Here is a 13,757-nt window from a genome sequence, read left to right on the forward strand (position 1 = left end):
AAAATCCATGATAATTGTAAGAAGCTTTGTTGAAAAAGCTGGTTGAATTTTCCTTATTGATGGCACTGGGAAAAGCACCTTTATTTGGTATTTTTCTTGTTTGTTTGTGTACTATTTTGGATTTATGTTGTCGGTTTCAGTATTATGATTGCTGAAACCAGCGTTGAGGGTTGGTAGCTTTTATTTCAGGTAGCATTTTTAAACTATACTTTATAAATTATATGTAGAAGTCTGTTCACTGTATAGGTAAAAGGAATATGAAATGGAGCCTCTTCTCTGTTTGTCTTATCATTAGTACTCCCATTATATCCTTTAATGTTGAAATTGATTTATTTGAATGATCCAAATTGAAACAGGGTTATTCTGTTTGAATAAAACATGCCTCTGACTGGAGCAGTTAACAGCGAATAATTTAGTTCAGTACAAAATTTCTATTACCGCTTAAAATTTCCTCAGTATATATTTGTTGCTTATTGAAAATGAGAGGAAGCTGAAATGATCGATATAACACTAATATTAAAATATTCAGTGTATTGCATACTGAACCATGAAAGAATGGAGTTGGTAAAATAATGTTTGAAGGATGCATTAAAATGAGACAATCATGTTAAATATTTAAGTGAAGAGATGCCATTTTGGTGGAATGCTGCTCATGCTTTCTAATTTTGCTTCAAAGTCCATGAACGTTTGCTTTTATTTAAATCCAGTCTGAATCAGACGATCTTTGTGGTTTTCTGTTTACCATTTGCTTTTCTTTAGAGTCTTTAACAATTTAAATAATCCGTCTTTTGAGATCTATTTTGCTAGTTTTGGTACAGATCCTTGTTCAGGCTCATGGATCGGGCTAATAATTTTTGGGTGTGGGTTTATACTGGGTTTGCCTGTGCAGAAAATATATGTAAAAACAACAATACATTGTAATGTTCCCCCCAAATTGTGTCCAAATTTTGCACTCTTTCCTCAGAATGATGTTGTCAAACAGTTTGTTTGATACTGGTTTGGATAACAGTTTCAGTTTAGCAAATGGCAGTTGATATTTGAATTTGCTCAGAATTGCAGAATAATGCATGCAATAGAAATTACCAATGAGAGTAGCAGAAATATGAAGAACTGATGTGATTTGCGAAATCCATCTTATTCTGTCATTAAATGATGCTCAGAAATTACATTTGCAGGAGCAGGAAACACATAGTGACCATCCTTGTAAGGCTTTGCCTTTCACTCTACCACTACCAACGTCCAGCTATTCTTCTTTCTGCAAGCAACTTAAATGAACAATTTCTCAATCAGATTGGGCCACAGACAAAGACTACTAACAATTTACTGATTCTAAGTTTGCCTTGTGTGGTCAACTGGAATCCTTAAATGAGCTTAACTTCAATTGCTATTGACACTTTGATATGCGTTGCCTTGATGGTATCCTTGTTGTTGATAGTGATTTGAACATCATTTTTGTTTACCTTAGGAGATCGCACTAAGCTTTGTGGAATTGTTGCTTTGGATGTCAAAGAAAGGCTTAGTCGAGTTTCGCCAAAGATTGTCCATCATTCCTAAATTTTTAGGATTAAGTTAGAATCCTTAAACCTTATATCTTTTACCCTTTTTATTTCCAAGCAAGTTGTTACAATCTAAGTTCTAGCAACATTTGAACATTCAAGCATTCAAGTATTCAATGTAAGTCCGCTTGGATTACCAAAAATCACATCAACCAATTGAGTTATCCACATGTCAAAACTTGACTATAGAAACCTCAGAGTCATCTTGGTTGACATTTTTGATAAGCTCGGGTATCCATCGACCTCGAATTCTCGGTTGATTCTAGCTTTGCTAATTGTATTGAACATAGTGCTACCTTCCTCATTGTTTAAAATATCTTCTCCCCATGGTTCTAATCCTTCCCCATAGTCTTTTGTTGACGAGCCCCCGTCTGGCTCCAGCCCCTTCATTTTGGGCGAAATCAAATCAATCAATTCCTTCTCCATGTTTGATAAAGGGCCTCTAATGCCCCTCTCCCTTTTACCTGCCCCAATTTGAAAAAACTTATTGAGGCTATTCACTGAGACTGAGGAGAAGCACTTGTCTCCACCATGGATCACCGATTTGCATCTAGGGCATAGATCCAACATATGCTCGCTTACAATTGCTTGTTTCTAGCTGCTTGAATCGGATAGCAATTCAATTTCAATTGGGATCTCAACGTTATTTGTAACACACTCACATTCTGCAATGCGATCCCAGCATCCGATCCTCTAAAGGTGATGGGGAGAAACTCACAAAAGAGTTGCACCTTGATTAATAGGTGGGTAAAAGATGTTGTAGTGGCCTTCCATACTTGTTCACACCCTGCTCTTGTCTAATATCAAGTCAAACAACTAAACTCCTTTGGAGTGCTCCCTATCAACTTGTTTGCTCCTATTACTCAAAAGCATGGCTGTGATTCACTGAGTAAATCCAACCATCAAGTTGTCAAAATCCCCAACATACACTTGCATGGGTCTCAGAGGTTGTAGAGAAGGTGTTTCAATTCCATTTATATAGGTCTTTGATTGGTTTCTCTCCATTTCCCCATCGCTTTCTCTTGTTCCTCTTTTCTAGGCCTAGTAGCCTTAAGAGCCCCTTTTAGCCCTACTTTCACTGTTTTTGCCCAATTACTCAAAAATCTTCCGAAGAGCCCCTTAAATGCTTTTGTGATTCGAATACTCTTTTGGACACTCTTTGAAAATCATGAGATAAGGTTCTCTGATACGTCCCTACAGGTACAGACCCCAAAAAGGCTCTTTTTAAGGGTTTAAGAGGCTAAGAGTTTTGTCCAGTAGGGTTTGTTGCTTTCCACACCTTGTCACACCTCCTTGCTTCTACTAAGACTCCATTAGACTTCCTTCTTCCATCCCAAACACTTGGCACAACCACATTTGATCTGCCCTACAAGCAATGATAAAAATAACAGTGGTAATCCCTAGTCGGGCTATGGTACAGCTCGCCTAGGATATGATGGCAAATGGCTTCAAAACAACTTCCAGAACATTTAAAAGAATATGTACACTGTACACAGGCTCCATGACTTGAATCCCAAGGGCCATTGAACAAACACAATGGGATTTCAAGTTGGAGCCATATCTAGGGTCTTAGTCCCTTGCTCAGATCAAGGGCAGTGCAGTTGAAGAAACTTTGTAAACCAACACTAAACCTGCACTAAGAAAGAGTAAAATCATTTCCTGAGCACCACAACAACATATACTAAACCACCAAGAAGGGACAGTACCAAGATTAAACCATTTGGTATGGACTGCTATAACCAAAATTACAAATCTTATGCAGAAAATCTGAAAGTTGCCTTCAACTATTATTCAAAATTTGCTCATAGATCTTCCAACTTGTTTATAATCATTTCAAGAGCATTTTATATGCCTCCTTGCTCATAACCAACCCCCCATCGGTTTCTTAACCACCGATTTGATCAATATTGAAAAGTTGCTCCAAAAGTTGCAAAAAGTTGTCAAGCAATAATGACAACTTTCGCTCCATTTTGCATTTTTGCAACTTATGCATTTCTACTCACTCTAAACCCCCTAGGATGGTTCCCTAATGGCGAACTAACATGACCAAACGCCTAATCAAGCCTTACAAAGAGTTTTACACTATTTTGCAAAATAGTACCATTTTTGGCTTACAAGGGCACATTGGCCAAACCTGAGAAAACAAGCACACCTTGGTGACAAACACACTTCAAATAACTCCAAAACACACTTGTGGACCTATCAACAGTCCATTATTCATTCATCGATCCCAAACATGATCAATCATTCCAAAATTTTGAAAATGCATCAATAAAACTAGGTAAAACTAGGTGCTCTTGCACCAAAAGGCCTGTCCATAAAGAGAAACTTGCCCAATTTCCTCCCAATATCTCTAACACTCTTTTCCCGAATATTTTGTTGGTAAGTTGTAAACGTGAAACCATGATGACCTTTCAACTATCGAGATAGTCTAGGGGTTAAAATTTGGTTTCCAATCTCCAAGGTGCATTTGAACTCCTTCTAAGAACAAAGGTGTTGATCTCTTTGCCTTGAGTTTTTCTTCATGGGAAGCAAAGAAGACCAAGTAAAATCCATTCGCTACTAACTTAATCATAGTGTTCTTCCCCCAGTGATCATAACACTATGACCTAATTTCATTTTAGCTTTTCCTACTGTTACCTCCCCATCAAATAAAAAGTCCTAGTTTCTCTAGAAATTCTTTATTCTACCTTAATGTATACTCTTCAATGAATAATGAAAAGGGGGGATCTTCTCGGGACCTACAGACAATTAGCTCAGATCCTCGAGAGGGTCCCTCTCCATCATCCAAAATGCCTTTGCCCTTGATGTCTTGCCCCTTAGTATTGTTCGGCTCTTGCATTTGATCCTTCACTTGCTTCGATCTCAAGTTATTTGAGGCATTCACTTTTGTAGTTGCTATTTTCTTGAACCACCCATTCTTCCCTTTTTGAAAACCCTTGTCTCTCCATTCTTGCGAAGAGGTTCCTGGAGTGCCGCTTAGCTTGAGTTCCTCAATTAGTTCATTGCTTAATCATCATCACTTTGGACAATGATCACTATTTGTCTTTTCCCTTGTATCTCTAAGGGAAATTGTCTTATTTATAAGACTTCTTGATTTTCCCGGCTTCTTTTATTCCTCTACTAACAACTCACTATGTACATCTACTTCTATGTTCCTATTAACTAGACATTGGTGATCAAGAACAACCATTCCTTGATCACAAAAGTGTACTTAATTGTTTAGGTATCATTTGTGTAAGGACGGGGGCATCATAGTCTTCCCTTCTTGGAGATGCTTGTGCACAAGCATTTCATAATTGTTGGGAAAACGGTGTCTCAACCTTGCATTTACATGAGGTTACTATTTATAGTAAACTTTCATTTGAGCACGAAATGGTACGAAATTCTCCTCGAAGCTTCTAGTTGGCTAGATAAGTATTCCGGTAAAGTTATGTTGCAAGATCACAGCTAGTTTTGAAGATATTAAATTTTTTTCGTTTTGGAGAATGAAAGGTTTAAATTTGATTTTGAGGACTTTAGAGGCCTCAAAACGTCTTGAAAAGTGGGTGTAAACAACTTTGCGGTTTACGTGGCAATAGAGCACTTCACAAGCTTTCCGGTGCTTCAAACGGTTTGTCAATAGGACACACGATTCTCAAGTTATGGCCTTCGGAGTTTATACTTTTAAAATAGGAAATATAAAATAGATCAGACACATAAATGAGCTGTAAAAAGGGAGGGACGCGTCATAGGGCATCTAGAAGGGAGATAAGGTCGGCTACACCTTATTGGGTGGTTTTAGCCCATGGTTTTGTAATACCGTTTGACAATTTATTGTATTGTATCTTCTATATATGAGGTGCGTGAGATAGAGGTTGGGTGTAAGAGTCTTATGGCTATTGAGTTACATGCGAAGTTTGATTAGTAGTACTATTGTGAAGAGCTTGCTTTGCATGTATATTGTAATGTGTTTTTGATTGCGGAATAATATATTGTGCGGCTTCTGGAGTATGGGGTTTTTCTCCCGAAAGGGTTTTCCCCACATAAATCATTGTGTTGTGGTATGAATGTTATTTATGAGTATTTCCGTTAAGTTTCTGTAACTGTTGTAACGATGTGTAAAAGTTTTTGCATTACCCTCCTCTCAAGGTTAGTGTAGGAAGTTCCGCTACTCGACTTCCTTACAATATTGTCTTCTATCTTTCTTTAAGGTTTCATCATGTTCCTTTATGCTCGGTCCCTTGGGTTTCCACCATTCTTGCGAGGTTTTGCATGCTTTCTATAATCTTTTGGATAGGTTTGAGAGATTAGCTTATAAAAGAATCGTACTTGTGAATTGCTTATTCTCCTCAAGTTGTTGATGCATATAGTGTTGAAGAAAGTTGGGCATTTCCCTTTTTCTTTCCCTTACTACCTTATGGCCTGGTCTTGTTCTTTTGTGTGGAATTCTATCTTGTATCCCTCGTAATCTGACTTCTTCTCCATTAACCTTGAATTTTAAAATTATAGATTTGAAGTCTTGAGTGAATGGACCAATGGATTTCATCCATTGTATTCCCAAGCTCATATCTATGCCTCCTAATTCCAACACATAGAAATCATCACATAGCCTATAGTCTCCGATCGTGACTTCCAACCTTGGTGCTATGGTGTGGCACTTCATATTGGTTCCATTTGCCAAGACTATGGGGAATCCTCATTGCTCATAAGTGGATATCTTTGTGCCTGTAGGAGAGAGGAATATATAAAGTTGTGTGTAGCTCCACTATTGATAAGTATAATAATGGGATGTATGTGAAGGTATCCTTGAACTTTAAATGTGGAAGGATCATAAGATCACACAATGATGGTTAGGGTACATGTGACATTTTCACACATTACCCCATTGCAAATGGGGACCCCCTACTTTTTAGGTCCTCTCGGTCTTTTCGCTTTGTTTTTTTGGGTCTTTTCACAACAGTCTCGTCAGTCCTCTGAGTTTGCAAGTGTTTGGGGTTCAATTTGATATAATTTGCAGCTCTATTTGAGCAATTTTGGCTAAGTTTGGAGCTCGTTTTGTTGGTTTTAGGGTTTTGCCCTTTAGACTTGAATTTGAGGCCTTTCCTTTAGGGTTGTGGAAAAACTGAAAGTTGCATCAAAATCAAGACCCTTTAAGGAACCTACATGTGAAATTTGAGTGAATTTTGTGCAACTTTCTATTTTTTAGGGATTTCACTGCCTCCTTGATTGGTCTAATTTAGCCAAAAATCAAACTTACTATTTTTAGTAAGTTCTATTTTTAGTAAGTATCTATTTTTAGTGTTTTGCCCTAATCCTAACATTTTGAAACACTTAATATTTTTGGAAAGTCTATTTTGGCAGGTTCTTCACAAGCAGACATTGGAGATTGAACGTTTTTGAAGAATAATCTAAATCCAAAATACGGAAATGGCAAGCATGGAAAATTCTCAGTTTGGCGAACAAACTCTTCAATTCCAAAATGTCATCCCGATCTTGAAACAATTGAAAAATGACTAAGTTTGGATGGAAAACGAATGAAGAATTCCCTAGGCATCAAAATGCAAACCAAAAAGAGGTGGGTGCCAGGTCAAGGTCATGGAGGAATTTCCTCCACTTAGTGGAAATAGCGCCCAAGTGTGCAAGAGGGCGCTAAACTGGGGTGGTGGAGGAATTATTCTCCACCCCCATTTTTCCTTAACACTGCCAAAATAGTGCCCAACTGTTGGATAGAGCGCTCAAGTTGGTGTGTGGAGGAATTTTCCTCCACACCACTTTTTCCTTCATCATGCCAAAATTCCGCTCAGACATGAAGTTGGGCGCCAAAATAGGGGTGTCAAGGAAAAATCAACGAAGTCAACTTTCCTCCACTGTATGGAATTAGTGCCCAAGGATAAAGGGGAGTGCCAAAGAAGGGAAGGGAAGGAATTTCCTTCCAAAGGAAAATTCCTGCATAGGGTCATTCTAGTGCCCAAGATTGAGGGATGAATTCCAAGGCATGGGAATGTGAAGTCAAGGATGAAATGGAAAAGAAAATTCCCCTCGGGAAAAAAAATGAAAAATCCTCTTCCAGGCATGAAAGTTGACCCGAACCTCAAGATGATGACAAATTTGCCTAAGAGAATTTTGTCTCTCCTGGATCATAGAACTCAAATTTGGAAAATTCCTAAAAAGTAGGAAAGGCAAAAAATTGACGAAGTGTTGGAAATTCCTTCCTTTTGGCTCTCTCCTAGATCATAGAAATCAAATTTGAATCCTAGAAATCAAATTTGAAAAAAATCCTAAAACGTAGGAAAAGTAAAAAATTCACCAAGTGTTGGAAATTCCTTCATGACAAAATTATTGGAAGAAGTGAAAATCTGGCTAAGTATTGGAAATTACTTCCTTTAGGACAAAATTCCAGGAAAAGTGAAAATTTAGCTAAGTGATGAAAATTCCTATCTTCAGGATAAAATTCTTGGAAGAAGTGAAAATTTGGCAAAGTGTTGGAAATTCCTTAGGGACAAAATTCCAGAAAAGTGGAAAAAATTGACTAAGTGTTGGAAATTCCTTCGAGACAGAATTCCAGGAAAGTGGAAAAAATTGAATAAGTGTTGGAAATTCCTTCCTTCAAGATGAAATTCCAAGCAAGGAAGAAATCATACCCAAGAATGGATTGAAGGTATAATTTCTAAGGCAAAGAAGGAATCAAGGATGAACTAAAAGAGAAAAAAATTTCCCCTTTGGAATTTTTTTGAAAAATCCATTTTCAGGCATCAAAAGTCGTTCGAATTTCAAAATTTTTTCAAATTTTGCAAAGTGAGAATTTTCTCTCTCATGGACCTTGGAACCCTAATTTGAAAAAGTTCCTAAAACATAGGAAATATGCAAAATTGATGAAAAATCTTCTCCAAGGCAAGGAAAATTCGAAATCTCAAGAAAATTCTTCATGGATAAAGTTTTCTCTCTCGAGGGCTTTCTCGCCAAATGGCAGCTGGGTCAACGCATGTCGAGTCCACGAAGCATCTTTTTGCATGCGGCCATCGTGTGAAGGCATAGTGGTGCATTCATTGCTGGAATATTTGACCATGGTGGCGGCTAATTCATTGCATGTCGGCCGTCGTACTTAATGCTGTGGTGAAGCATCTTTTGCATGTAACTATCGTATTTAGGAGATGATGGGGCATTTATTAAGCATTGGGCGAATTTGAAAGAAGTGGTGCATTTAATGCACAATGGATACCATTTTGGGCACGTGAAATTAATTGGATATGGGCATGATGGGTCATCAATTATTGATTTCGAGCTTGTTGCATCATGAGTGGGGACTCTTTTAGGGAGAAACCCTAAATAGGGTTTTGCATGTAGCCAAGGGTTGAAGCCTATATAAAGGGGTGACCCCTTCATTTGTAAGGGGAGGGAGATATATATGAAATTGTTGCGATAAGTTTTTGACATAATAACAATGAAACATTGTTCTTTGATGGTGTCCACTTAAGCTATTTTTCAAAACTTGCATGGTTTCACCTTCCTCACTTAGAGTAGAATTTTATTTTCTCAGTTGTTAGATAAATTACTTTGATTTCAATGAAGAATGTAACGGTGTTTGATGAATTTCCATGGTTCATACTTTTTTCATCTTGTTGATTATAAGATGCAGTGCAAAGTTGGCTTGAGCGCTTAAATTTATGCTAAGTTGAATTATGAATAGTTGTTTGGATTGCGCCGTGTTGTGTATTCAAATGCACTTTCTCAATGTGAAAATCCTTCAACATCCTTAGAAGATTGCACCGGTTCTTACGGAGTTGTAGTTATACTTGGCTAAGCAGAGCTTAGTTTATTTGGAATTTGTCCACCAGAGCACTATCCACTGATAGCACTGCCCTTAGGAGTAGATTTAGATCTTCTAACCCGTTCCCCTTTAGTTTCAGTTGATTCCGGTTGAATCCATTTGAAGCAGAAGCATCACAAAATATCAATATCCGATGAAGAAGTTCCAAGCCACAACAAAGAGGTGAAAGAACGATCCAAATGTAAGGCCACTTGGATTACGAGCAAATCACATCAGCCAACTGAGTCACGTCCGTAGCATAAAGGAACTTTGTAGTCGATTGTTTGAACTCATGACAATCCTAGCATACATTCGCACTTTGATCAAGATAGAATGAAGTGATCGTTAGGCAACTTTATTCTGTGTTAGGCGTTGTCATAAAAAACATGTCAACATTACCCTTCTTGCTTGGCGTAGACGGTGATCTAGCTTTATCCTCTGATTCACTGCTATCTAGGCTATCATCTTCTTCCCCATCACTATTTGTTCTTACTTCAATATAATGAATCTTTCCTTTGCCCACTCATCTATGATTGGGTTCCCATGCCTCCTTGTATGTGAAGCATAGTTGCTTCCTTCTTAGTTCTTGGCCAGTTGCTTCGTCTAGCTGGTTTCTTCTAGGAGCCTCCCTTTGGAATGGTGTATTGAGTTGCTCCTTGGGCTTTGGAGTTTCCTTGTAGGGTGTCTTGCTTTTGTTTGTCCTAGGGTACATGTCCCTAGATTTCTTTATTGACTCTTGTAAGTTGCTATGATTTAGAGCCTTCACCCACCCTCTAAGTGGATCAATAGGCCATTAGGGTTTGACCTTGGGCACAAAGATCAAATTAGAGTTTTTTATTCTTTTGGAGAAAAAGGCTTCTAGAATTTTTGGTTGCATGGGACGCTCGGGCATCCTAGGAAGGGTCAAGAGACACTTGGGAGTTCTTTGAACGTCTTGGGGATGTCTTGGCATGGTTGATATTGTTGGGAGACACTTGGGAGTCGTCTAGATGTCCAAATGACGATTGCGTTGGTTGCAGTGGATTGCCCCCTCGAAGTCCCCATGTCTTGGAGATGTCCTGATGTTGGAAACACTAGGTTTTCAAGGGATGAAGACATGCTTGTTGAATAATGTTTTATCTTTTTGAAACGAAGGTGATCGGTGTTGTAGAGCTTCTATTGGCTATGCAAAAAAACTCCTTGACATGGCCACTCCAAGGTAAAATGATGTTCCCATCACTAGAAACAACATTGGAAACCACTTGTTCTCCATAGGTGAATAGATTTTAAATTTTATTTGCAATTTAAAACAGTGGCTCTATATTTCTATGATTTAGTTTTTTGTAAGAGGAACATGGCATAACTTCCATGTTTTTTTGGTGGCAGGTTTCTTTCTCTAAAATTGTTTTTACTTTGTTTTGTGTTTGATTTTGTGGTTGTCATAATTCATTATTGCTGCTGTAGTACTGCTGATTACTGACTTGTTACAGCATGTTGAGTCAGATTGGATTACCAAATTGTGTTTTATTGTAATTTTTAGGTCAACGTCTCAACATTAGATTCAAACAACTTTCTCATGGGAAAAGGAACACAAGAAACACTGAAAATGTTGAGGCGAAAGAAGTTCAAAGTAACTATAAACAAGTAGCACGATTTCAGTTCGATGAATAATGATGTATATGCAGCCACTATAGATAGTTGACATTGAACACAACTAGTCATTTACTAGTTTTTGTCAACTTAATGTGACATACCATTGTTACTATTATCTGAATAGTGATAGAAGGTGGACCTATGTTAGTGGTACAAAACATACCCTTAACATGTGTTTCATAAATACCACAGCATGATAGCTATTTAGGGCCTAAAGCAATACACCTAGTGATGCTGGCAAACCAATTTCCCAACAGGATTGGCTAAATTGAGTTCACATCACAATTCATTACTTACACTAACACACCCCTTAAACTAGAGTTGGGGGACCCAAGGAATGTGACATTATTACTTTGAAATCCCCTTAATGTTAGCTTTCTCAAGCTCACATGAGGAATCTTATCCTACACTTTCTTTGTTTCAAAAACTTATCTTTAAAACAATTTCTGGTACTCAAGTCTCCAAAGGAAGAGCCAATGCTTTGCAAATTGCCTGCCAACTTTAGTGGCCTTGGAAAACCTCTCCAGCAAGATCCACAAGTGCCTAGGTAAACCATCTACGATAACTGTATTCATAAGGAGCAAGGCTGATATTTCTTTGATTATTTGACGAGGTGATTATAGTTATTGATTTAATATTATTATACTGGGTTTATAGTCTCATAACATGTTGCATGTTGCAGATTGTAATGTACAATGTTTGCAAATGTTAGTTTGTTGCAAAGTGATGTCCATAGTTTGACAGTCTTACCAAAAATGTAAGATCTAATAGAGACATCTGAAGATGCTATTCTTATTTCTATGTACAAGTTTTACCTAAGTGCTTAATATTCTTATGTGTCACAATATACAATACTTGATTTTGTGTTTTGAAATTGATTACATGAATTCAGTGTTTTTAGATTATAATGCTTTTTTTTTAAATGTAGAAAGTTATCATTTATATTCGCAACAGTGTGTGTGGACTTTTCTAGTTCAAGGTTGGTTGTCTGTCTTGTTTATGGACATTTGGTGATTTATTAATTTGACATATTTGTTTCCATGAAACTTTGAAAAATAGTTAACCTTGTAGTAATTTGTCTTCTAGAAGTCAAAACTGTAATTGATGAAGTTTGTGTTTCTGTACAAATATTTGTAAGCAGAATAATTAGATGAAGTGACGAATATTGTGCAAGAGAACACATATTAATTTAGCTGACCAACTAGGCAAACTATTTTTTTGTCAGCTTGTTATATTCAATAACATATCATTTAGTCTGTTGTCATTTGGGACTATTTATAAAATAGAATGGTTTGTATTGTAAAGTCTATATTGCACTTACAAACAAAAGAATGTGGCTTTGGGAAAAAATCTCTGTTTTCTAGATTTACATGACAACAAATATATGACAAAGTTTGATGACATGAATAGTGAAATATTTGTTGTAATGTTGTGCCCATAGGTTCATGGCATTGTTGAAGAATACCAAGGAGAAATTGAAAGCTTAAAGGAGCAGTTGGAGAAGGCCCTTCAAGATAAACAAGAAGTTGAGGTATGCATTAATTATTAGATGCATTTCTTCTTAAGCATTACAATCCAATCAATGTAATAGATATGTGTTGTAAAAATAAAAAATCAAATAAATAGCTATTTGGAGGTATTTTCTGGTCTTGTCCTTGATTATTTCAGTTCAATAAGAACCTGAGCATCAGAAGTCATTTCTAAATGAAAATTTTGGTTATTTATTAAATACTACTCATTCAATAAAATTTATGGCATGCATTGTTTTGAAATGCACGAGAATTATACGGGATCCAAATTGGTGAAAGGATTGCATTTCTGTTTTATGAGTAAAAAATTTATGCTGAATTAGCTGTAATTGCTATTATACCAGAAGATTCTCTTCTTCTCTAGATGTTGGGTATTGTGCAAGTGGATTGTTGTGATTGAAATTCTTATTATTAACCTGGAAATCCTAGCTAGATGACACTATCTATAATTGAACCTTCTTCAAAATTTCTAGTGGGTTATGACTTGTGTTTTTCATTTGACAATTTTATGGATTTTGAGGATCAAAAGGAGGGGGTCAACTAATACAATATTTTTTTGCATTTTTAAAAATAACTCTTTGCTGATTGGGCCAACTTAATGGTGGGTGAGTCTATGGATTTTTGTTCGAAACCTTAAATTGTTGATTTTCCCAGGTTTTTATTGGATGTATTTTAATGTATATATCTGATTCAATCTGATACTTGCATTCTTGGAATTCTATGTGTTCTCAAATTGAATAACATTATACTATATATATTCCTTTGGAGAGGCATGTCCTTGAACGGACATGTCTCTCCTTTAATTATAATAATTTAATCAATATTATAATGTTTCATCAATCAATTATTAATTTAGAATAATATAATAGATTAATATTGAATATTAAATTTTATATGATTAATAATAATATAATAATATATTATTATTAATCAACATATATTATATGTATTCTAAATGATCATTTGACTGAAGCTACAAACATTAACACTCCCTCTTAGCTAGGGAGGATGATCAGACAAAATGTGTAGTGATCTCCCATGTCAAAACATTAACACTTATGGCCCTCACCATAGCTACACAAAACATAATTAACACTCCCTCTTAGCTAGGGAAGATAAAATCAATGCAAATGCATTAAGTCTAGATTAATTATGGAATAGAGAAAATATTATCTCACTATGATATCGAGTATTTGCATCAACCATATGATGCTCATCACAAGGGACCATAGTCTCAAGGTGTGAATTTGC

The 13,757-nt window shown here is 36.6% G+C and overlaps 1 protein-coding gene across 3 annotated transcripts in view; it reads left to right on the forward strand.

The window, feature by feature from the left end:
- Positions 1-13,757, forward strand: part of LOC131060230 (kinesin-like protein KIN-7L) — a 142,449-nt gene that overhangs the window by 59,683 nt on the left and 69,009 nt on the right. For all 3 annotated transcript variants that reach the window (XM_057993403.2, XM_057993404.2, XM_057993405.2), the window contains one exon: positions 12,419-12,508. In XM_057993403.2, coding sequence (XP_057849386.2) covers positions 12,419-12,508 — 90 coding nt within the window. The remainder of the gene's footprint in view (positions 1-12,418; positions 12,509-13,757) is intronic.

Source organism: Cryptomeria japonica, chromosome 9 (genome assembly GCF_030272615.1).
Source record: "Cryptomeria japonica chromosome 9, Sugi_1.0, whole genome shotgun sequence".
In the NCBI taxonomy this organism is placed as follows: domain Eukaryota; kingdom Viridiplantae; phylum Streptophyta; class Pinopsida; order Cupressales; family Cupressaceae; genus Cryptomeria; species Cryptomeria japonica.